This window comes from Schistocerca cancellata, chromosome 6, assembly GCF_023864275.1.
Source record: "Schistocerca cancellata isolate TAMUIC-IGC-003103 chromosome 6, iqSchCanc2.1, whole genome shotgun sequence".
Taxonomy (NCBI): Eukaryota; Metazoa; Arthropoda; class Insecta; order Orthoptera; family Acrididae; genus Schistocerca; species Schistocerca cancellata.
Genome location: NC_064631.1, coordinates 226,899,800 through 226,924,889, shown reverse-complemented (window position 1 = coordinate 226,924,889; position 25,090 = coordinate 226,899,800). Strand labels below are relative to the sequence as shown.

Sequence of the window (25,090 nt, the reverse complement as noted above, 5' to 3'; positions counted from 1 at the left end):
CTGTCATCACTGTTTAAGAATATGTCTCTCTTTACTGCTCTCTGTTCAACATAAACCTCAAAAACAATTAATTAAAAACTATTTAATGCTCACATTCAGTTACAGACATTCATATAAAATAACAGTAAACTACTGTAATAAACACGTAGCTACAACTTTAAGCAAGACAGAAAAATGTGCAATTTGAGACATAAACAATGACAATTAATTTGTACAGTCTACAATCAAAATAAATACATCACACATAGTTACCTCCTTTAGCTATGTTACGTCGATCTTCTCTAAATCCTTGAAGCTGTCCTGTGCCATGAGATAATTTCCCTGATAGCATGCCCAATGAAATTGGGCGTTCATTTGTGCCTGGAGCTATGCCATCATTTGGAACCAGGATGGCGAGAGAAGTACTACCATCCTTGTTCTGTCTTAAGAAGCCCATCTAAAAGTAAAGTTTTCACTTTAATAAGGCCACAACCGTGTAAACTAAGTGTAGAACTGAAGTTTTGGCTTCTAAAAGAAAGTTGTCAACTTAACTTTTCCTTGAGAACATTGTAACTGTGCCCCCCCCCCCCCCCCCTCCCATAAAATTATCACCTTTCTTTTTGGCAGGGGGTGGAGGGAGGGAGGGAGATAGGGAGGGGCTATACTGCTTAGCTAGATATATTATTCAGCTGCTCTTTACTTATCTATGCTGCTCATATACAGGCAAGTACAGTGGTACTTACTGATGATGATGATATCCAATATGACGAGAGACATGTTTTACCAGTAACTTAATTTGCGTGCTAAAAAGAATTTGTAACCTCAAAATAAAGATAACTGAAGGATGTTATGACTTACGAGGTACATTTTAATTTTTGAATTTTTTACGATGTCACGACTGTGGGTTCCTCCCTGCCAGTGCACTCCTGTAAGTGTGTTCAGATCTCTGAGGTGTTTGAAGACACTTTCATAGTATGTTTATCCAATGCGTTTGTGCAAATGGTGCATATAAAAGAAAGGTACTATCTTCTAAATTCAGAGACTGCCAAATTACTTGTTTTCTTTAGTTTAGCAATGTATTCATTTGTTGTCCATTTGGACATCATAAAATTTCACTTATGGAGTGGTATGTTTAGTAACTGTTATTGTAAACTGCAGATCATTTTTGGTGCACGACAACAAGGACCCAGTTAGATTGCACGTCACTGTACAGTTAGGTTGCAATAATAGTTCTAAAACAGATGTCATAAAAATTATGATTACAGAAGATATCAAAATAAAGAAGTAATTGCTGGCAGGTCAATAGACACACAAACAAACACAAACATACACACAAAATTCAAGCTTTCGCAACCAACGGTTGCTTCATCAGGAAAGAGGGAAGGAGAGGGAAAGACGAAAGGATGTGGGTTTTAAGGGAGAGGGTAAGGAGTCATTCCAATCCCGGGAGCGGAAAGATTTACCTTAGGGGGAAAAAAAGGACAGGTATACACTCGCGCACACACCCATATCCAACCGCACATACACAAGCAGACATTTGTAAAGGCATTTGCCTTTTTTTTCCTCCTAAGGTAAGTCTTTCCGCTCCCGGGATTGGAATGACTCCTTACCCTCTCCCTTAAAACCCACATCCTTTCGTCTTTCCCTCTCCTTCCCTCTTTCCTGATGAAGCAAGCGTTGGTTGCGAAAGCTTGAATTTTGTGTGTATGTTTGTTTGCGTGTCTATCGACCTGCCAGTGCTTTCGTTTGGTAAGTCACATCATCTTTGTTTTTAGATATATTTTTCCCACGTGGAATGTTTCCCTCTATTATATCCATATAATAAAGAAGTAATTGGATGGATTAAAAAACTACTCACTAAGTGGCACACACATACAAGGTGCAATCCAAAATTTTTGGGCCTAGTGCTGCCATCTGTTGAAAACCTTACCTTTAGACTAATGGTCACCATCACCCATCCGCATGTACACACCGGTCCCAGTGCTTCTGCCACTGGTCAAACATTTTCTGGAAGTCCTGTTCTTGAGGGTGTTTATCACCACCAGCGATGCTTCTTGAATCCTCTCTAGTGTGTCGAACCGACGGTCTTTCAACTTATGTTTCAGTTTTGGAAATAGTGTGAAGTCGCAAGGTGCAAAGTCTGGTGAGTACGGTAGGTGGAGTACAACCGCCATGTTGTTTTTTGCCAAAAAGGTCCTGGTGAGCAAGGACGTGTGACAGGGTGCATTGTTTTGATGCAGCAGCCAGTTCCCTTGACGCCAAAGTTCGGGCCGTCGCCGGCGCATGTTTTCACAGAGCCATCACAAAATGTCACAGTAGTCCGCGGAATTCACTGTTTGGTTGGGTGGGATGAATTCTTTGTGCACAATTCTATTGGTATCAAAGAAAACTATGATCATGCTCTTCACCTGTCTTGCTTTTTTGGGTCTTGGAGAGCCTGGGCTCTTCCACTGGGATGGTTGTTGCTTTGTCTCTGGGTCATAACCGTAAATCCAGCTCTCGTCGCTGGCAACAACCCGTGACATGAAAGTTGAATTATCAGACGCAGTCTGACGAGGGTCCGTGCACACTTCAACACGCTGTGCCTTCTGATCAGCCGTCAAGTGCTTTGGCACAAATTTTGCAGTGACACGATGCACGCCCAATTCATCAGTCAACATTTGTTGACATGTCCCATAACCAATCCCACTTCATCCGCAAGGTCTTGAATAGTTCGACGTCGATCAGCACAAACCAACTGTTGAAGTTTGGCAACAATGTCTGGCGAACTGTGGCTAATGGGCCTTCCAGTGTGAGCATTATCTTTGACGTCTGTACAGCTGGCCCTCAACCGAGCATGCCACTCAAAAACATTCCAGATGGCAGCAGCACTCCCGAAAATTTTAGATTCCACCTCATACAAAATCTATTACAGTTTGCATCCATTTGGGACCAGTGGCTCCTTCTCCCGACAGGAGGGTTGAAGGAGAAAGAAGATGGGTGAAGGAAAAAGACTGGCAACGTTTAGGAAAATGGGTAGAGTTCAGAAAAGTCAGTGGTGACTTACCAGACAGGATGAGAGGGAAAGACCGATTGTTGGGGGACTGCACCACACGAAATTTCTCATTTAAAAATGAAGCTTTTGCTACTGAGATCACATGCAGATTTATTTTGAAAAAACTGTAAGGACAGTGCTCAGCAAATGATACTTGCATTCCAACAGACTCAATATTTCCTGATACAGCGAAGCACTTGATACAGTATCCATGTTGCTCGAACAATCACATGACACTGACTCGGGTGGCACTAGTGCAAAGAGATACACAAGAAACTCTGAACTAGCCGCTAGAATAGTCTATTGCTCTGATTAAAATTTGACAATTTTGTGGACCACTGGGGGAATTAGCATTAAATTCTATCCCCTTACAAACTTTTGTTTTATTTGAACTGGTTTGCAGTAAATGTTCTCTTACATGTATGGATACCATATACAAACTTAAATGCCGCTTTTTAAGTGAAGGTGACATTCAAAATTGGAAATGTTGTCCTTCAAAAAACATTATCTGAATCAGAACCCAGACCAGTATTTTATCTGGTTATGAGAGACTGTAATGATTTACTAAGTGGAAAAAATTTGATCGCTGCTCACGTATTAGAATACTGGGTAATAGTGTTATCAGCTTTGGAACATGATGGTGACATTCAATTGAAACAACAAGGAAAATTAATACAGAAATAAATGTCTAAGGTAGGAAATACATCACATTAAAATGACTCACTAATTGTCATCATGAGAATAAATTACAGTGGCAAGACTCTTATTAAAGATAGCAGTGACAGATGTCACTATATCTCGGGACGAGCAAAATTTCAATAATAGGACTGAATCATAATTGCACATTTTTATTTATGTATTAGTTGGTGGTGTTACATATGATTAACACACTAGCAGATATTGCAGTCTGTTTTTCACAGTTGCTCACGCTCGGCACTACGGAAGGGTTGGAAAGGAACAGTGACACTTGCTTGGCTGACAGCCAGGATGACTGCGAGAAGAAGAGTGGTGAGCGAGCAGCAAATTTCATGTTGGCAACCATGGGAATCTATACCACATACTTTGGCTCTTTATGAACATCTACCACATTTAAAGTGCAGTTTGCCTGAATCCATTTGCTGTCAGGATAGAAATCCAATACGCATTCTGGAGAAATAGCAACATAGTTGGGAAGAAACAGCCAAATATTTGTGACAACAAAGATACAAATTTTGCAGCTGTGCTGTTATGACGACAATGCTGTTGATGATTAAAAATAGTGAGACCACAAACTATGAGGTTAGTAAGCAAAATAGGTAGAAAAGAAAACAGTCCAAAAATTAATGTAAATCATTTCTTTTTGTTTATTTTATTTCTCCTAGTATTATCAAAATGTACATGAGCTGCAAGCTTGTCCTTGAGTGCAGCCCTTTTGCTGCAGAGGTGGCTTGCATAAGTTTGGAACAGGTATAATGTTAACGTTTTGGCAGATGCTTTGTGTTAGTAAAACAGATGTTAAAATTTTTTTCCTAAAGGAGCCTCTTAAAAACAAAGGGGTGGGCAGACAGAGGCGGAGGAGGGGGGGGGGGGGTCTCACTAGGTCACGGACTGTCAATCGAGTCTGGAGTCAAAGGAGCTCCGTTGCCCTCTCTGATGGTAGTAATAGCCTCTCGTGGGAACTGTCATCGTGCTACTGCTGTGAGATCTACAGTGGCAGGCTGTCTTCTGCCAGAGCATCACTCCTCCTTCAGCAACTTCTCCACAACTTGGTAGACAAGTTACCAGTCACGAGGGTGAAGACAGGGTGGGTGTTAATCAGGTGCAGCTCCTTCTGAGACACCACCTCGTGCTACAGGCCACGGGTGTGGTGAAGGTCGTACCGATGATGGGAAGGAGAGGCTTGTGCTTGTCCGGCGGCATGAAATGATAAGGATTGTCCTAATGTGGGTACAATCCATCTTTTATGGACACCGCAATCTTCTTGAGGAAGGGCTGCACAATGCGCTCACCTGGGAGTGGCAGACACAGGGGCAGCTCTTCCTCCTCTGATGCCTCTACCTCGTCATGAGAGGAAGCAGACAGCATCATTTCTCCGGCACAGGAGGAGGCAGAGCGGACGTCTCGACATCCATCTCCAGGGGCACCACCTCCTGCATTTCTGCAGGGAGCGAGGCGATGGCCATCTGTGTGGCGGCGTCCACCCCCACCGGGCTCCTCACAGGGGAGGCAGGGACAGGCACCTTCTTCTTGAGAACCCGTAGCTCCTTGCGCAGCTGCTGGAGCCGGCGATGGACAGCTGTGAGCTCATCCTTGAGTGCAGCCCTTTTCTGCAAAGGTGGCTTGGAAGCCGGCCATTGCACCATCAGTGGCAGCTTCGAGATGGCGCAGCTCGCACCCTTCGCCAGAGTGGAGGTGTGGGGCGGCCGTCTTGGCACCAGACACCGCCGCAAGACATGTTGCGATGTGCTGGCAGCAGAACTCCTTGAGGTAGCCGCAGCTATGCGAGTCTGTGTTGTGTGAGCAGCCGCAGTTTGCGCACCTGCAAGCCACCCCTCGTGGCTTGTGGCAATTATGAGTGTCGTGCACTGCTGCGCACTTCAAGTACGCGACGGAATTCTTGCAAACACTCGCAATGTGCCCCATTTGCTGGCACTTGCAGCACTGCATATTCTTCTGAATACACTTCGGCTGTTGTTTGCAGGCGCAGTTGCTCCACATTGCGTCGATGAAGAGGTCCAACACAGCTGCCAACTTGCTTCACTTGTCAACCCTTACCTGCCGGCTAGTGGCGTAGGTGAGAGACAGTAAAAAAATGAGCCACAGCGAGTCGAGCAGCAGAATGTGTGCGTGCATTGGGGGGAGAGGGAGGGGAATTGGATGTCGTCTTATATTCAGGGTCATCCTATACTCGGATAAATACAATATGTGGGCATGACCACAAACCTTTTGTATCTGCAGAGGAAACCACCAACATCCCAGTCAGCGACTTTTCACCCAGTGGGTATGGATGCCTCTTAGCTCCAGGAACCAACAATGCTTGGCTCTAAGGTACTGGACAATCACAAAAAGATAGCATCATCCCAGGTGGTAACTTATCCACCTGTTGACAGACAGCAACTGAGCACTTGGCTTTTGGAGGGCCTGGACAGTCATCAAAGCACACTTCTCTGGCAAACTTCCATCTAGAATTCACACATACACTGGCAGCTTCATCACCAACAATATAATTCAATCTGTAAAATTATGTACTGTAGTGTCAGTGTTAGAGCAACAAAAAATCCTGATATTAAGCCTCCAAGAATACTATTCACTGATGGCGGTCCAATGGACTACGGTACCTATTGGATCTTGAAGAATTTGAAAATCACCTTTGCGGTACATAAAAATATAGTCAGCTCAATCGGAGAAGTCTCTCCATAAACAAGTGCCTCATGTCTATGTGCTTACAATGTGCCAACAAGAAGTACATGTTTGATCTATGTCCTTGCACTCACAAACATACAGAAGAGACCTAGTGAACACCAAAAAGTTCTGGGTCAATCTCGAGAAAGTGATGGTAAAAGTCCCAAGAGGCAAAATTCTGCCATGTGACTTCCATGCAGAAACTGGCAATGAAAGTAAAATCAGGATACCAGCACACAGATCCACGAACAAAAATGGCGCAAGACTCATTGAACCATACCAACAAAACAATTTAAAAATCAAGTCAAACGTTTGAGAAAACTTCCGAAAAAACTTGATGTCCTCCATAAAGGAAATAAATGAATATCAGATTGATCACATAGCCATTTCCTACCCTCTGCAGTGAGGAATCCATGAAGTTCAAATCTGCAGAGGAGCAAACATTGGCCTGGACCACTATTTAACAAAACTCAAAGTGAACTTTGGACCGAAGTTCATATGTCAGAAAAAGCTTATGTATAAAAAATCGACACAAGTAAAATCAGAGAAACCAACATGAAAGGAGAATAGGCAAATGAACATACAAACAACTGGAAAAAAATTCCACATCAAAATCCCACATAGGCCAAAGAATTAATTCCATCGAGAAAGAACTCCAGACAACCCTTGTGGGATCCCAAATGTGGAAAGGCACTTCCCTAACCACAGAAAGCTTCATAAACTGGAGCAACAGGTTGTTCAGTACTTCCAAAAGAATGGCACTTAATTCCCCAACTAAACAAGAAATTATATGAATGAAGGTGCTGGAGATTAAGAGCAGTCTTCCAACTGAGTGCATTATGGAATTCAAAGCAAGTACAAGCTGGCACATGATAGTGATGATGAAGTGGGTGGAGCTAATGTTACGATGCTGAACAACACTAGCTCAGCAATTTCCCAATGCATATAATGAAAAATCTCTCCAAGAAAACACTACCTGTACTACAATTTTAGGCAGATCTTAAGATACTTTTGATAAAAAACTTTGTCACAATACGTTAAAAATTAAAATTTCTCTAGGAGCATCTTAAAAATACATATATGAAGAGAGGGCTGTCTTATAGTCAGGTATACCGATACTTCTATAAGAGATCAAATAATCCTACACTGTTTTTTTTAATTATTATTATTATTATTATTATTATTATTATTATTAAGGAAAACCAATCTGTGGTTGTGTTTCACTGCAGAATTACCTTAGACAGACACAAGAGACAACCTGATACAATATTGGGGAAAATATATTACAAGAGTCAAAACTGTACACATTACTATCTTGGGCATTTGATTACCCTAACACAATATAAAAACGAAATGATGGAGATTGAAAATTTTCTCTTACTTTTGTATTTACTCGTTTCATTGACAGCCTATCAGCAGCGGCCTGGGCTGCCTTCTGCGCTTGTTCCAGAATTTCTTCAGGTGTCATATCATCTGGAATTGCTTCAAATTTGTTCCTGGAATGAGTAAATTGTGACACATGACATGATTATTTCCTTGTTTTTGGTGTAGCAGTTAAAGAAGAAAGGTTGGAGCATTAATTATTGACAAAATGCCTTCAACAATATCTGCTACAGTGGTGACAATATGGAAGGTGGTTTGCCTATTCCAAGAAAATAAGGCATTTCATAATTTCGTTACAGGAAATGATTTTTCACAGAAAAATTGCATGAAGTAAATTAAATAACTACAATGGAATAAAGAAAATTTCAGAAATGACATTGTGATGAGCTGTGAAAGGAACCAAACTTTTATTCTTTGGTGCACATTTTGATTAACTGATGCTCAGAGTAAAGAATATGAGAGCTTTGTCAAGATTTCCATATATTACTTATGCCTGGAAAAAAAAAGAGAGATCAAGTTTGGTTGTCAACCAGTCCCTTAGTATTTTATTTGTAATAAATTAATTTACTAACAGAAGTGCTGTTATGAATTTCAACTTTATGGTAGCTTTCTACAAGCAACTTCCTAATTAGATCTTTAGTGGATTTAATGATGGATAACTGCAAGTGCCAGAGATTTACAATTTACAGCATAATACTCAAATGATTGAAATTTGATCTAAATATTGATGCAATTTCTATGTCCAACAATTTGGAAGTACACAGCATAACATGGTCAAAATTGTCTGCAAAAAGAATGATTTGTTATTTAAAAAAGAGGTCAATGGCAATATGAAACATTAGTCAGAATGCAAACTAGTGGGAAAGGAAAAAAGCCAATGGCAATCTAATGCAGTATAGGATTTATGAAAGCCTAAGTAACAACTGGTTTGAATTCTGAACACTGTACTATTCACGCGAATTCTGAACTGTGTACTGCTCATACACGATTACAGTTGATAAAAGGCCAGACTGCTGATCACATGATATTTACCTCCTTACATTTTCCATGTTGGAGCATGACCTGATGTGTGTGTTCTGAACTGGAACAAAGACAAACTGAGGTGGCATGCAGGTGGAAGCAATGTATGGAGTTTAATTTGTTGTAAGTGCTTCTGCACATTACTTTAAAAACTAGCAAAATTGCAACTGATTATGCTCTTCAAGGGTATGCTGCCGGATATGATTGTCTTCACTACACAATATTTTGGAGATCCATCTGGCTGCCATCTTCAGGTGCAATTGGAGTACACAATGATGCCAGAACTGAATGCTGTCATTCAGTTTCAGCATGACTGTGTACTCAGCATTCACACCTGAAGATGGCGGCCAGATGGATCACTGAAATATCGTGCAGTGAAGACGATCACATCCGACAGCATACCTGTGAAGAGCATAACCACGTAACACGCCGGGATAATCTACAGGATCACAAAATTGCAATTACTTGTACACACAGACTGAAGGAAGAGAAGGTAGAATTGGCATCTTGATACCTTAGAGCAACATTCAGATGATTCAAATGGAACAATATAGTTCACTAACAAAAGGGATGATCCTAGTTTACCCCAAGTTCAACAAAATATTTTAACTTCAACAATGATGGAAACTCCATGATAGAAACAATAAACAAAAAGCAATCTGTGTGTAGCTGATTTGTGTGTGGTACATAGATATATGTAACAGCACAGAGATGTAATTAGTTACTGAGCTGCTTATACTAGAAACAGAGCTGTAGCTTTAGTTATTTCTCTTTGGTGTTATACATGTGTATGTATGTGTCTCACATTAAACCCCTTCACATAAAACCCCAAGCTGTCTGATTTTTATTATTTTGACAGGAACGTAAAATCCTGATTATAGTCGGGCAACAAACAAACAGACCTTCGAAAAAATAAAAACCTGCTTTTATCAGTTTCAGCACTCATAGTTAAGTGTTCATCCACTAGGGAGCATCTGGTACTACATTTGTAGCCTGTCTGTTGTGTTTTGGTTGAGGTGGTTGCCACTAGATATCATCTTTACTGTGGGCAGCTTTGGCTACTCAACGACCGTAAGCATGCTTTTACTCTCTCTCCTGTATTGCTCTTTAGGCAATGCTTTCAAAAAAGACAGCTATATTGATCCTGAGTTTGAAACTGAATGTAGTAACTCAGAAAGTGAAGAAAAATGTGATGTTACTTCATTAGAGACTGAACATGGCGGCAATTCGTCAGTTGAGTGGCAAGTGCATGCCAGTGGTATTAGTGAAATATGTATGCTGTGCTCCAACCAGCTCCTCCAAGATTTATGTTCACAGTAAAACATTGTAAAGTACATGGTTGACTTCACAGCTACACAGAAACTAAAGAATGACTTCAAGTTTCAGGATATTTTAGTCAAAGCCTAATGCAAGAGTATACTCGGTATTTTATTATTGCAGATCTTCAAAATTTTGTAACTTATTATTTTGAGCTTTAAAAGCTGTTTTCATATGTCTGTCTGTAATGCCATGGATTAGAGGATGTTTTTCATTAATAAAAAAAGTTAAACAGTTATCAACTACAGGTTAGTAGATGCCTTCCCCAATTTTAGTTTGTCACCAATTTACTTTCTCATGAATAATAAACTCTTTTCTTACATAGAATTAGTGCTGTAATACATTATTTAGTTTGGAAGGATAATCTGTGTCTATTCTATAGCAAATTATTATGTGTCACGTATTAATCTCACAAATTGGCGTGTTTATCGATATATTAAAACATATTTTTCTATAAAACAGGTCTTATGCCTTAGTTTCACAAAAATATTCTTTCCCCAGGAGAGGCTACTCCTTTCATTTTAGTTTTTGTGTATAAGAAACATGAAGCTACAATCTTAAAAAAAAATTATTCATTAGCACTATTCAGGAATATTAGTACACACTACCTCTTTAAAAACAATTAATGTACAGAAATTATTGAAAACATTATCACTGTATTTTCAGTAGGTGGTATTTCACAGCATTTAAGTCATAGTGCACTACCAAAAGCTGCATTGACTGATCACTTTTTTTGTTGTTGCTCACCCTCATGAAGGCTCGTTATCACTGAAAACTGCTTGGAAAATAAAGAGATTCGTCACAGTAGCTATTCTGATTCAATATATCCTTTGTTATTATTGTGTTTCATTTATATACATGAACATTAACATTACAATACAAGCACTACCAAGACCTATGTACACAGATCACGAGTGGGTGTAATACAGTTAGTCTGAAGTTTGAATTTTTGGGAAAAGTTAAAACTGTGTACCAGACTGGTGACTTGCCTCTTTGTCCCTACATTTCACTGTGAACGCACAATTCCTAGTGCCAACTGTTAATGCACACAGGCTGATTCAAAATTGTAACGAGTCACTTGCAGCAGAGCCTCTGTGGAGTCTGGAATGTATGGAGAGGACCAAATGACAAGATGAAACTTTGAGCCAGACCACGAGACTTGGATAGGTAGCACAACTGCTCACACAAGGCAGGGACCTAGGTTCAACTCTTGATTTGGCACACAATTTTATCTTGCCAAAAATGTTCATTGCAGCAAAAAAAACTTTTGACATGTAGAAAAATATCATATCCGCCTGTGGTTTTCTATAAAATACAGAATACTAGCAAATATGTTAATCAAGTGTACACACTGTAGGAAAACACAGATTGCTACTTACCATACAGAATCAGACAGGCACAATTAACAGACACTTACGTAAAGCTCTTGGCCACAGCCTTGATCAGTAAAACACACACACACACACACACACACACACACACACACACACACACACACCATTCATACTCACAAGCAAGTACACCTCATGCACACATGACCACCAGCTCCAGCATCTCAGGCCGGAATGCAATTATCACGTGGGATGCAAGCAGTAATCTGGACGAGGCATGGATGGGGGAGGGATAGTAGCGAATGGTCGGGCAGAGAGACGAACACTATTGGTGGAATGTGTAGGCGCTAGCATGCAGACAGGTGCAATGTCTGGAGGTTGTGGGGCAGGGAGGTGGGGAAAAAAGAAGCAAAGAAGGCGAGGAGCCGGGAAAGATGGGCGAATACATCTGCAGAGCGCGGCCAATAAACAGGGTGGCAGTTGAGAATGAGGAGAAGATGATAGTATAGAAGCGATGTAAACTGTTGGATGGACGGTGTGGGGACAGTATGTTACTGTAGGTCGAGACCGAGACAATTATGGGAGCGGGCAATGTGATGTAACGATAACTCCCATCTGTGCAGTTCAGAAAAGCTCGTGTTGGTGGGAAGGCTCCAGATGGCTCAGTTAGTGAAGCAGCCACTGATATCAAGTGTGTTACGTTCAGTCGCACGTTACGCCACAGGATAGTTCTATCCTGTGGACAGCTGGTTGGTAGCCATACCAATTTTTTTTTATTTTTATTTAATAAAATTGCTGGCAAATAGCCACATACAGTTACTTTGCTTAACATTTTACATTTTTGCATATCCAATTATAGATTTCACTCTTTTACTGCACAATTCTATGTGAAATTGTTCACAGGCTTCGTTACACAGTTCACACACACATTGTGGTTGGGTCGTGATAAGTTTTGTTTTTGCAAATTAGATGATGAAAGCCGTGAATATAAAATCTAGTTACAACATGTGGCAGTTCGAAGTTTGGTGTTGTCCATGAGCGGTTCATCATTGCTTCGGTGCCACAGAACTCCGGCCATACTTTTTGTTTATCCTTCATAATCTCAGTTGATTTCTGGAAGCTCTAGTGTGTGGCATCATATATCGAAGTTTGATGTCTTCGATTAGGAATGTCTCTCTCGCTAGCAGGTACACTAGTCTAGATCTTGTTGTCTTTGAGACACCTAGTGCTCTTTTTAGGTAAGTCGATTTTACCTTTTCTAGTGTTTCTAGATTTTTTTCGGTCAGGTGGTCCCGTATAACCTCCATCCCATAGGCCAGGATTGTCAGGATTATTGCGTTGAATAATTTCATGGCTGTTTCTAGACTGAGTAGGTGGATGTTTTTGATGTCCTGTATTGCTTTTATTGCTTGGGCTGTTGGTTGCAATGTCACCCCTAGGTACTTAGAGTCTGATGAGATTTTTATTTTTTGTCCTCTGATGTTGATTTCCGCCTCCTTTTCTGAAAATCACCATTTCTGCCTTTGTTATGTTTATGTGTAGTTTGAGCACTTGTCTATTTTTCTCAATGATTTTCTGCGGCTTCTGTATATTGAACCTTCGGCTATGTCATCAGCATATGCATATATGAGGTGAGACAATAAAGTAATGAGATTGATGTGGGGGAAAAAAAAGTTGCTTACCGTTTTAGTCAAGTTTAGTGTTGTCTCCTTCAAAATAGTTCCCTTCTGATTGCACACACTTTTCCAGCGCTTCTGCCATTGATGGTAACATTTCTGGAACTCATCTTCTGTAATATCCTCCAAGACCCTTGTCACAGCTTTTTTGGACATCTTGTGTTGTTTGAAAATGGTGTTCCTTGACCGCTGTTTTGACACTTGGAAATAGAAATAAAAGTTGCACGGAGTGATAGTTGGTGAATAAGGTGGCTGTGGTAGTACTGAAATTTGTTTTGAGGTTAAAAATTGCTGCACTGACAGAGCAGTATGGGATGGTGCATTATCGTGATGCAGAATCCAATTATCAGCAATAATGGCACGGACACGAAGAACTCTTTTTACGAAGTCTTTCTAAAATTTCTCTGTAGTAATATTGGTTAACTGTTTGTCCAGGAGGCACCCACTCTTTATGAACAATTCCCTTGGAATCAAAGAAGCACCTAAGCATGCATTTCACTTTTGACTTTGACACGCAAGCTTTTTTTTTTATCTGGGTGATCCCTTTGAGCAACATTGCGAACTTTGGCGTTTTGTCTCTGGATTGTACTGAAAAAAACCAACTTTCATCATCAGCGACAACACGGCTCAACAATTCTGGATTGATTTCCATTCACTCTAACAGATTGGCTGTCACATTTTTTCATGTTTCTTGCTGTTGTGGTGTGAAATTTTTGGGGACCATTTTTGCACAAATCTTTCTCATACCTAGATCTTCAGTTATTATAAGACGAACTGTTTGTCGATTGATGTTCAGTTCTTCTGTGATCATTTTCACAGATAATCTTCGATCAGGTCGTACGAGTTCACGCTCCCTGGCCAAGTTAACATCTACCCGTGAGGTTGATGGTCGTCCACTGTGGTCTTCATCTTCAACATTCGTTCTGCCTTCACTAAACATTTTATGCCAATGAAAAACTTCAGCTCTTGACATAACCTCCTCTCCAAAAGCCTTCTGAAGCTTACCGTAAGTTGTCGTCGCGTTTTCACTCAATTTAACGCAAAAAGAAATGGCATACCGTTGTGCAATATTATGCGGTTCCATTTCCATGACGAGAGACACAAACACATGTTAACTTATTACAGCACAACTCATGACTGAGCAGTTGCATCGATGTGCTGCTTGGACTAGCAGCAGCTTATAGACCAAGGTCAAAGATATTGTGCCTATGCAAGCCTGCAGGGTTGCCACATCTTGCAAAGAAAATCAGTCTCATTACTTTATTGTCGCACCTCGTATGTATGCATCATCTTCATTTTCTCCAATTCGCAGTGGCGAGAATGTACAGCAAAGGGCTCATTGGGTCACCCTGTAAGACTCCGTTCGATTGCTGAATGAGGTTCGAAAAAGAGAGGGTGCCTGATATTGTGATCAAGTTGTATTCAAGGATTGACTTGATTATTCTTGCCCATACGCTATCTTCTCCCATTGTGTTTTCCAGTTTTTGGACTATGATATACCTTTCCAGTAGGTCAAAGCCTTTGGTAAAGTCTATGAACACTGTGTAGAACATTTGTGTCTTTTGTAGCGCTTCGTCGATGTTGTTTAGAAGAAGCCTGACTGCTGTAAGTGTTGATCTTCCGGATCTGAAGCCCATATGTCGTTCTGGGAGGTGACTGTCCACACAGGCTTTGATTTTTTGTGTAATTATCTTTGAGAACATATTGAACTGAGTATTTTCCAGGGCTATGCCTCTGTACTTGTTTGTGTCCATTGGGTCTCCTATACCTTTGTAGAGAACTTTTATTATCGAGTGTCTCCTTCTTCATTTAGAGGTTCCTGTACAATGTCTTTTTCCTTTGTTGATGTTGTTTCTCCTTCTTTCGGGATGCTTTGATTCCTCGTTTGTTCAGTATCTTACTGAAGTTGTCTTCCCATTCCTTCATGTCTATATTTGGTGTATGAGCCAGTCTTCTTGGTCTTGCTGCTATGTATGGGTCTTTCTCTGTTTCATCCGCTTCTCTTTTTGCCTCTCTTTCTATGTATTCTTTTTTCTTCTCTTCTATTAGTTTTTTGTAGATTCTCCTCTCTTCTGCGTATAGTTTGCATGTTTCCTTGTTGTGCTGGTTTCTTAATCCGTGGAGTGTTCTTAGAACAGTGTTCCTTTTGCTGTAGCATTCAGCATTGAACCATCTTTATGCCATCCTTGTTTTTGGGTTTGGTTGTATCACTGAATTTTTTAGGTGGTCTTCTATTCTGTGTGTTGCTTTTTCAAGGTCTCCTTCCTCTATTAAAGTTTCTATTTGTGTTATTTGTTCTTGCTGGTTTGTTAATTTTTCTTTATCTATTTTTCTTTGTTTGATTTGGTGGGTCGTTCTTGCTGGCGGTGACGTGACGTGGCGTTATTTATTTTTATCTTCATTGGAATGTGCTTTCGTATAGGAGTGATGGAGTCATGCCATATTGATTGAATACTTCCTATCTTTTTAATGTGATATCAATGGTGCTTTTCCCATTGTGGCATATATATGTAGGTATCTGTCTATCATTCAGTAGGGTGAAACCATCTTCTTCTAGGGTTCCAATGACTAGTCTTGTTTTATAGTTCTCTGTGTCTATTCTGCAGTTGAGATCGCCTAAACAGTGGTGGGTTTGCTGTCACATTGTTTGATGAGTGTAACTATTTCATCAATTATTTCTACAGCATTTGTGTGTGGTTTAAAATAAGCTGCAATTATATTTATGTTTGCTGTTTTTACTAGCATACTATTTTCTTGTTTTATCATGTTTTTGATTGGGGTCATCCAGAGTTTCAGTAGGATAGATATTCCTCCCATGGGTCGTCCTCTTTCTCCCTTCTTTGCCATTAGGTGAAAATTGTAGAAATCTTTATATTGCCAGTTGTCTATCAGGAAGGCTCCTGATAGATTGCAAGATTCGAGTTTTGCAGTATGTCTGTTGGTGTTAGGTTAAGAGCACTTTTTATTCCCTCTGTATTCCACAAGACTGCTTTTATTTCTTGCTCTTGTAGTTTTCTTCTTAGTTTAGTTGAGCTCTGCTCCCTCTTCCATTGATCGTTTTGGGATGTACTTTTATGTTTTCAGGCCAGAATTCTGGTACTTGTGTGATTTGTAGATTTTCAAACAAAATGCCTACTTTGAAAGCTTTTTTGTTGTCCAGTGTGTGCAGTTCTTCACATTCTAGTTGTCCCTGTATTTCGTTCTTGTTGAGGTATTTCACTACTGTATCAGTTGTGGTGGTTCTCTTTAAGTTACTGATATATAGCCACGCTGTTGTTTCTGCTGTTTGCATTTCTTCATCTTTTTTTCTACCCATTATGGTTTTATTTTTACTCTGGTTTCTTCTGTACGAGCTCCTCCCTACCTCAGCACTCCAAGTTGGTTCCTCTAGTTCATTAACCTGATTTCAGGTTTTATTATGTTGCTCACGTGCATTGATACCCATATAAAAACTGTGAAATGATTGCAGTACAGGTGGTAAATCACATGGCTGCTTTTATAGGTGGCCAGGCCCCTGATGGGGTAGAATAAACCAGTGACAGGACTGGAAGCCGGCAGGAGTGGCCCAGCGGTTCTAGGCGCTACAGTCTGGAGCCGCGTGACCGCTATGGTCGCAGGTTCGAGTCCTGCCTCGGGCATGTGATGTCCTTAGGTTAGTTAGGTTTAAGTTCTAGGGGACTGATGACCTCAGAAGTTAAGTCCAACAGTGCTCAGAGCCATATGAACCATTTGAACAGGACTGGAATAGGAAGTGCTGGGTGGGTGGACTGTGCAGGTTTTGCATCTGGGTCTTCCACAGCTATATGATCCATTTGGAAAGGAATTGGGATTGGGAGTGACATCACTTTAAGAGAGGTGAGAAGTATCTTGGGTAGGATGTCCCTCACTTCGGGACGTGATGACAGGTAATCAAAGGCCTGACGAAGGTTGTGGTTCAGTTGTTCCAGTCCATGGTGGTACTGTGTGACGAAGGGGACACACTTTGTGGCTTGTCCTTGGGGATGGTGTGAGAACTGGGGGCATGAGGGGAAATGGCATGGGAGATCTGTTAGCAAACGTGTGGAGGTAGTGCCTGTCTTTGAAGGCCTTGGTCAAATCCTCAGCATACTGAACAAGTAAGTTTTTGTCACTGCAGATACACTGCCCCTGGGTGGTTAGGCTGTATGGGAGGCATTGTTGGGTACGAAAGGGATGACAACTGTCACAAAATGCAGGTATTGTTGGTGGTTGGTGGGTTTAATGTGGACAGAGGTGCGGATGCAACCACCAGAAAGGAGGTGGTCAACATACAGGAAGGTGGCATGCTGTGACGAGGAGGACCACGTGAAGCAGATGTGAGAGAAGGTGTTAAGGTTGTGAAGGAGCAAACATAGGGTGTCTTGGCCCTGAGTCTAGATCACAAATAGATCACCAATTAACATGAACCAGATGAGGGGTTTGGTGTTTTGGGAGGCTAGGAAGCTGTCCTCTAAATGGCATACAAAAATTTTGGCATGGGAGGGTGTCAAGTGGATGCCCATGGCTGTGCCACGGATTTACCTTGCCTTCAAAGGAGAAGTAGTTGAGGATTAGGATAAAGTTAGTGAGGTGTCTGAGGACTGAGGTAGTGGGTTTCGAGTTTGAAGGATGTTGGGATAGGCAGTGTTCAACCGGCCGGTGTGGCCAAGCGGTTAAAAGCGCTTCAGTCTGGAACCGCGTGACCGCTACGGTCGCAGGTTCGAATCCTGCCTCGGGCATGGATGTGTGTGATGTCCTTAGGTTAGTTAGGTTTACGTAGTTCTAAGTTCTAGGGGACTGATGACCTCAGAAGTTAAGTCCCATAGTGCTCAGAGCCATTTGAACCATTTGGCAGTGTTCAATAGTGCTAAGACTATGGGCATGAGGGATGTTGGTGTATAGGGAGGAGGCGTCAACAGTGCGGACGAATGGGGGATCCAGGAGGTAAAGGGGTGGGAACGATGAAGAGTCGGTGAAGAAAGAGGTTGGTGTTTTTGATGTTTAAGGCTTAATTATGGGCAATTGGTTTCAGGTGTTGGTCAATGAGGGACAAAATTTTGTCAGTTGGGGGTACAATAACCAGCCACAATGGGGCATCCAGGATTGTTGGATTTGTAGATTTTGGGCAGCATGTAGAAAGTGGGTGCGTGGAGTGTCATAGGAGTGAGGAGGGAAGTGGATTCAGGGGAGACTGCACGGCCCCTCCCGCCGGAGGTTCAAGTCCTCCCTTGGGCATGGGTGCATGTGTTGTTCTTAGTATAAGTTAGTTTAAGAAGTGTGCAAGTTTAGGGAAGGGCCTAAGTCTTTAAGCAGGGATTGGGTGTTGTGTTGGACTTATAAGATGGGATCACTCTGGCAAAGTTTATACATGGAGGGGTCAGATAATTGGAGCAGGTCTTCTAACAAGTAGTCACTGCGATTCTTAACAACACTGGTGGAACCTTTGTCTGCAGCTAGCACGGTTAGATCAGGATTTGTTTTGTGATTGTGTATGGCTGTTCTTTCTTCTACTAAAAGGTTGGTGTTCTTAGGAAGGATGGTGAGGCTAAGTTGGAAGTAAGGGATTCCTGGAACGTGATAAGTGGGTGGTTATGTGGGGGGAGGGGGGCGGGGGGGGGGGGGGGGGAGGTTCAAGTTTGGATGGTGGTATGAACTGGAAGATGCACGGTTCAATGTTGGAATTAGGGTGGTTTAATAGTAAATATCTCTGAACACAATGAAAACACCGACACCCTCCTTGAGTTGTAAAACAGTATAATGTTTTATCAACTGATGAAGATCTGCGTACTTTGAGCAGATGAAGCAACAAGAATGGCTGAAACAGTGATTTTGCTTTGAGCTATACAAGGTTGTATAAATAAATTGAAACTAGTAGTAAATAAAAGTTCAGTTTATTCATTATCAGCCGTGCAGAGTGGCTGTGAAGTTTGAGGCGTGATGTCACGGACTGCGCGGCCCCTGCCGCCGGAGGTTCAAGTCCTCCCTTGGGCATGGGTACATGTGTTGTTCTTAGTATAAGTTAGTTTAAGAAGTGTGCAAGTTTAGGAACCGATGACCTCAGCAGTTTGGTCCCTTAAGAATTCACACACATTTGAACATTTTATTCATTAGCAGCTCGTAATGTTATATAAAAATTACTTTCTTTAAAGAAATAATTCCAGTTGCTGGTACTGCATTACTTCACAAACTGCATATCATAAAGCTCTGTGAATCAACTTCCATGCAAAAGCTGGTTACACCTATCATGTACATGAATTCTGCAGACTGCAACATTGAAAGTTTACATTCTAACCAGGAGATATCTGCAGGATTTGAGTACAAGGCACTGGACTGTAGCCATTCACCTTGGTGGTCCCTCATTTATGAGTAATCAAGAAAACAAAATTTTTCAATTTCTTGTGATTGATTAGAGCCTTTAAATTATTAATAACTTGAAAGTGGCACCATAATGCAGAGATTAAGTTATTTGTCTTATGTGCTGAAGATGGTTGTTCTGATTCCCATAAAGTGAAATTTACTTTTTTTCGTCTTTGTCAAAACCAGAACCTTCAGCAGACCAGCCAAATAAATGCTATGCTATGGGACCGCTTTGAAATTATTGATAACTAGCTGACAAACACATTATTACCTGGATATTCATTTTGCCACTTTCCTATTAGAAACAAAAGCTTATATGTACTCCTGCAGAATACTCGGTATGGAGCTGCTTTGCGTATCTACAACGCGATTTTGCAAATGTGTCTGGGCTACATCTTTTCATAGTTCTATAGATGGCAACTGTTTTTGCTTACAGCAGTTTAAGTTTTGCAGCTGAAAGCTGTCAAAAATGTTGAGCTATCAAAAGTGCTGCCACGTGTCAGGGTTTTCCTTAAGTTGACTCGACTGTAGGAGGGTGTTAGCAACACAAAATAAATGTATTAAAATTTCATATATGACATTGCATTTTTTCCAAGTATCTGAGTGTTTATGATGTCACATCCCGAACTATGACAGATGGGTGGTTCTTACCACCACAGCAATTGCTGTCTGACAGTAAGGGATGTTTATACCAAGTATGGTTGAAAACGGTCCAGTGGTTTTAGGAGATATGGAACGAACACACACACACACACACACACACACACACACACACACACACGTTTTTATAATTTGTATGGATATGGATTTCAAGGCTCTAACCAATCACAAGAAATACTGAAATTTTATTTCATCAATTATGTGCATATTAGGGGCCACCAGGATGAATAGCTGTAGTGTGCGATACCTGGAATCCTAAACTGCAACAATGTATAGGGGATCTCTCCTTTCAAGACTAGTGAACACAATGAACAATGTCATAGTGAGGTGTTTCCATGGTTTCATGAGGGGCAATCCAAACTGAACAGTACTTTACATAACACAACTGTATGTAATAGGATCCTATAAAATCACACATTTGTGCAGATACGTAAGTAAAATCTGTGCATCTGTAAGACAGCAGCAATTTTGTCTTGTGGGGAATGAGCCTTTATCACTCTGTGGTGAGGGAGGAGGTGGCTATTAACCCTTTAACTGCTGTGGATGAGTTAACTCTTCATGCTCTGACACTGCCCGTGTTGAGAATATGTTTATGCATCCCATTCCGCTGATTTCTCACTGCTGCGGGTAAGTTACTTTCCGTATAATGGTCAATAAAAAAGTTTCAACTACTTATCAAACAGGATCTGTGCCTCTTTGCATGCTATTATTTGGAAAAAAACCTTATTTTGATATTTTGAACTGTTTATGAGCTATGACGATTGTTACGACCACGATTCATGATATGCAGTGACAAAAATGCACACATCGTGGGACTGTCCATCAGCTATAAAAATCAATAACTCTGGAACGAAATGAGATATTGTACTGCTTCCAACTTTGAATAAAATTTTTATACCTTATGTACATTTCATACACAGCAGTGTAAGAGCTAAGAGCAATCACACACAAAGTTAACACAATGTGTTTTTACCTCTGCAATCTTTTTAAAATTTTATGCAATGTTTTACTGAAATTGATGCTGAATTATGAGAAGAAATTCAGTCCTTTATTGAACAAAGATATCAGACTGTATGAGGTCCACAAATCAATTTTTTTTATTTAATAGTTTTCTTAAAATTGGACTGTAAGTATTTCATAGTGGCCTGAGGGTTGGCTCTTAGCACAGGTAGCAGTATCTGGTGAACAGTACAGTCATAAGAAATTTGCACTCAGCACAGAATGTAGACAACACATCTGTAGCAGGTAAAGGGTTAACAGCCTGATTCCATAAACCCATACAGAGCAACGGCACTCAAACCAATTTTGCAAAGTAGTTGGACCATGCAGATGTATAAAATGGAAGCATAAATGTATTTAAATAATTGTATTCTAATAAATCTCACCAGTTTATCTGTACACTCGTAACTGGGTAATTGACTGTTGTTAAAAAAAAACATTTAGTAAGCTAACATTCAGATGCATGTTATAAGTTTCAAAGAAGCTTACTGCTGTAAACAGTTGGTTATTTGTGGCAAATGCACACATCTGGGAGATTTTCTTTTTTTTCTTAAATTTAAATAAAGATCTACTGTACACTCACTATAATCTAGAAAAATTAGAGAGACATATATACACGGTGGTCCATTGATTGTGACCGGGCCAAATATCTCACGAAATAAGCGTCAAACGAAAAAACTACAAAGAATGAAACTTGTCTAGCTTGACGGGGGAAACCAGATGGCGCTATGGTTGGCCTGCTAGATGGCGCTGCCATTGGTCAAACGGATATCAACTGCGTTTTTTTTAAAGAGGAACCCGCATTTTTATTTCATATTCGTGTAGTACATAAAGAAATATGAATGTTTTTAGTTGGACCACATTTTTCGCTTAGTGATAGATGGCGCTGTAATAGTCACAAACATATGGCTCACAACTGTAGATGAACAGTTGTTAACAGGTAGGTTTTCTAAATTAAAATACAGAATGTAGGTACGTTTGAACATTTCATTTCGGTTGTTCCAATGTGATACATGTACCTTTGTGAGCTTATCATTTCTGAGAACGCATGCTGTTACCACGTGATTACCTGTAAACACCACGTTAATGCAATATCTGCTCAAAATGATGTCCATCAACCTCAATGCATTTGGCAATATGTGTAACAACATTCCTCCCAACAGCGAGTAGTTCGCCCTCCGTGATGTTTGCACATGAATTGACAATGCACTGATGTATGTTGTCAGGCGTTGTCGGTGGATCATGATAGCAAATATCCTTCAACTTCCCCACAGAAGGAAATCCGGAGACGTCAGATCCGGTAAACGCGTGGGCTATGATATGGTGCTTTGACGATCAATCCACCTGTCATGAAATACGCTATTCAATACTGCTTCAACCGCACGCGAGCTATGTGCTGGACATCCATCATGTTGGAAGTACATCGCCACTCTGTCATTTAGTGAAACATCTTGTAGTAACATCGGTAGAACATTACGAAGGAAATCAGCATACATTGCACCATTTAGATTGCCATCGATAAAATGGGGGCCAATTATCCTTCCTCCCATAATGCCGCACCATACATTAACCCGCCAAGGTCGCTGATGTTCCACTCGTCGCAGCCATCATGGATTTTCCGTTGCCCAATAGTGCATATTATGCCAGTTTACGTTGCCGGTGTTGGTGAATGACACTTCGTGGCTAAGTAGAACGCATGCAAAAAATCTGTCTTCATCCCGTAATTTCTCTTGTGCCCAGTGGCAGTACTGTGCACGACGTTCAAAGTTGTCGCCATGCAATTCCTGGTGCATAGAAATAGGGTACGGGTGCAATCGATGTTGATGTAGCGTTCTCAACACCAACGTTTTTGAGATTCCTGATTCTCGCACAATTTGTCTGCTACTGATGTGTGGATTATCCACAACAGCAGCTAAAACACCTACTTGAGCATCATCATTTGTTGCAGGTCATGGTTGACATTTCACATGTGGCTGAACACTTCCTGTTTCCTTAAATAATATAACTATCCGGCGAACAGTCCGGACACTTGGATGATGTCGTTCAGGATACCGAGCAGCATACATGGCACACGCCTGTTGGGCATGTTGATTACAATAGCCATACATCAACATGATATCGACCTTTTCCACAATTGGTAAACGATCCATTTTAACACGGGTAATGTATCACGAAGCAAATACCGTCTGCACTGGCGGAATGTTACATGATACGACGTACTTTTGTGACTATTACAGCGCCATCTATCACAAAGCGAAAAAAGTGGTCCAACTAAAACATTCATATTTCTTTTCATACTACACGAATATGTAATAAAAAATGGGAGTTCCTATTTAAAAAAACACAGCTGATATCCGTTTGACCTATGGCAGCGCCATCTAGCGGGCCAACCATAGCGCCATCTGGTTCCCCCCTTCAAGCTAGACGATTTTCGTTCTTTGTAGGTTTTTCGTTTGATGCTTATTTTGAGAGATATCTGGCCCGGTCAAGATCAATGGATCACCCTTTATATGTGACAGTATCTATTCTTGTTTAATGATAACATATGTAAACTTTTTTTGGTGACTGTACACATTACATTATGTTTGGTACTGCTGGTACTAATTACATCTGAAGGGACTGTTTCTATACTATAGAAGAAATACTCTTACAGTTGTGTAACAAAACTTAACTGGTCATGAAATTGTATCTTAACTATGTAAATTATGAGGAAGAGTAACAGACTAATACTTAACTCCAGGAAGCAAAATGGGTAGCACAGCCAATAAGACACATTTAGAAGTAAAAGTGACACACTATCTAGCTTTCGGAACTAATTATTCCTTCCTCAGGGAGGAGAGAGGGGTAGTTTGGGGATGGTTAAAAAGGAAGAAAAGAAGGTCACTCAGATCTGTGGATGAAAGGGATGCACCTCTAGTGAGGGCAAGGCTTAGCCAGATAAACATGAAGAGGGAGGTATCAAATAGAGTAGGTCAGAGGTGACATTCTAACAAGCACAGTGAAGAGATACTAAGAAAACATTAAGAAATAATAATCGATTAGGGTAAAGGAAAGTGGATAGCCCAATTAAGAATTAGGATAGAAAAGAGAAAGCCATTCCTCTCTCTCTCTCTCTCTCTCTCTCTCTCTCTCTCTCTCTCACACACACACACACACACACACACACACACAAAAGCACACATAGCAAATGGGTACTAGGTCTCCCCTACGCAGACAGTTCTTCAATGCCAATTAATGTGCTCAACCATTTTGTGCTGGTTACGCTGTGGCTACATAAAACACTTTGCAGCGAACACAAGTCAGTTGATAAATAACACGATTGATTTTACAAGTTGCTAATGTCTTCGATAAGGTAGGATTTACCAGTGGTGTGGCTGGAGTAGGTAGTAGTGGGAGGGCAGGTGGAAAGCATGGAGAAGTTGGTGTAGATGAAGGATCTGGTGGTTGGGCAGATATGTTTGGCATGGATGACTGGGCAGTAGGGAAGGGAGACTTTGGATGTGGAAAAGGACCTGGTAAATTTGAGTTGACAAAAACTGTTAAGTTGTTGCAGGAATTAGAGGAGTTGTTCTTCATAACAAGTCTAGACAAAAAAGATGTCATCAATAAATCTAGTCGTAGAATCCATATTATTGGTCTTGAATAATGTCCCCTCCATGTAGCCCATGAAAAGGTTGGCATAAAAGAGTAGCAGTCCCATGATTTGCTTATCAATCTGGCCCTCAAATATGAAATATTAACAGGCAGGATGAAGTAGGTAGGGTGGTGATAAATGAGATTTCTCGAAGCCCTTTAGGTGGCCATTTATTGAGGTATTGTTCTAGGGCTGAAGGTCATGTGTATGAGGGATGGTTGTGTAAAGCGAGATCACATCAAGGATGACAAGAAGGGTTCCAAGTAGGAGAAGGGTGAGAATGGACCTGAGATGTTCCAGGAATGATTAATGTCTTATGTAG

The 25,090-nt window shown here is 40.9% G+C and overlaps 1 protein-coding gene across 2 annotated transcripts in view; it reads right to left on the bottom strand.

Moving 5' to 3' along the window:
* The window catches only part of LOC126088122 (bromodomain-containing protein 7), a 148,972-nt gene that overhangs the window by 47,463 nt on the left and 76,419 nt on the right, over positions 1-25,090 (bottom strand). For both annotated transcript variants that reach the window (XM_049906226.1, XM_049906227.1), the window contains exons 6-7: positions 7,776-7,890; positions 253-436 (exon numbers count right to left, since the gene is read on the bottom strand). In XM_049906226.1, coding sequence (XP_049762183.1) covers positions 253-436; positions 7,776-7,890 — 299 coding nt within the window. The remainder of the gene's footprint in view (positions 1-252; positions 437-7,775; positions 7,891-25,090) is intronic.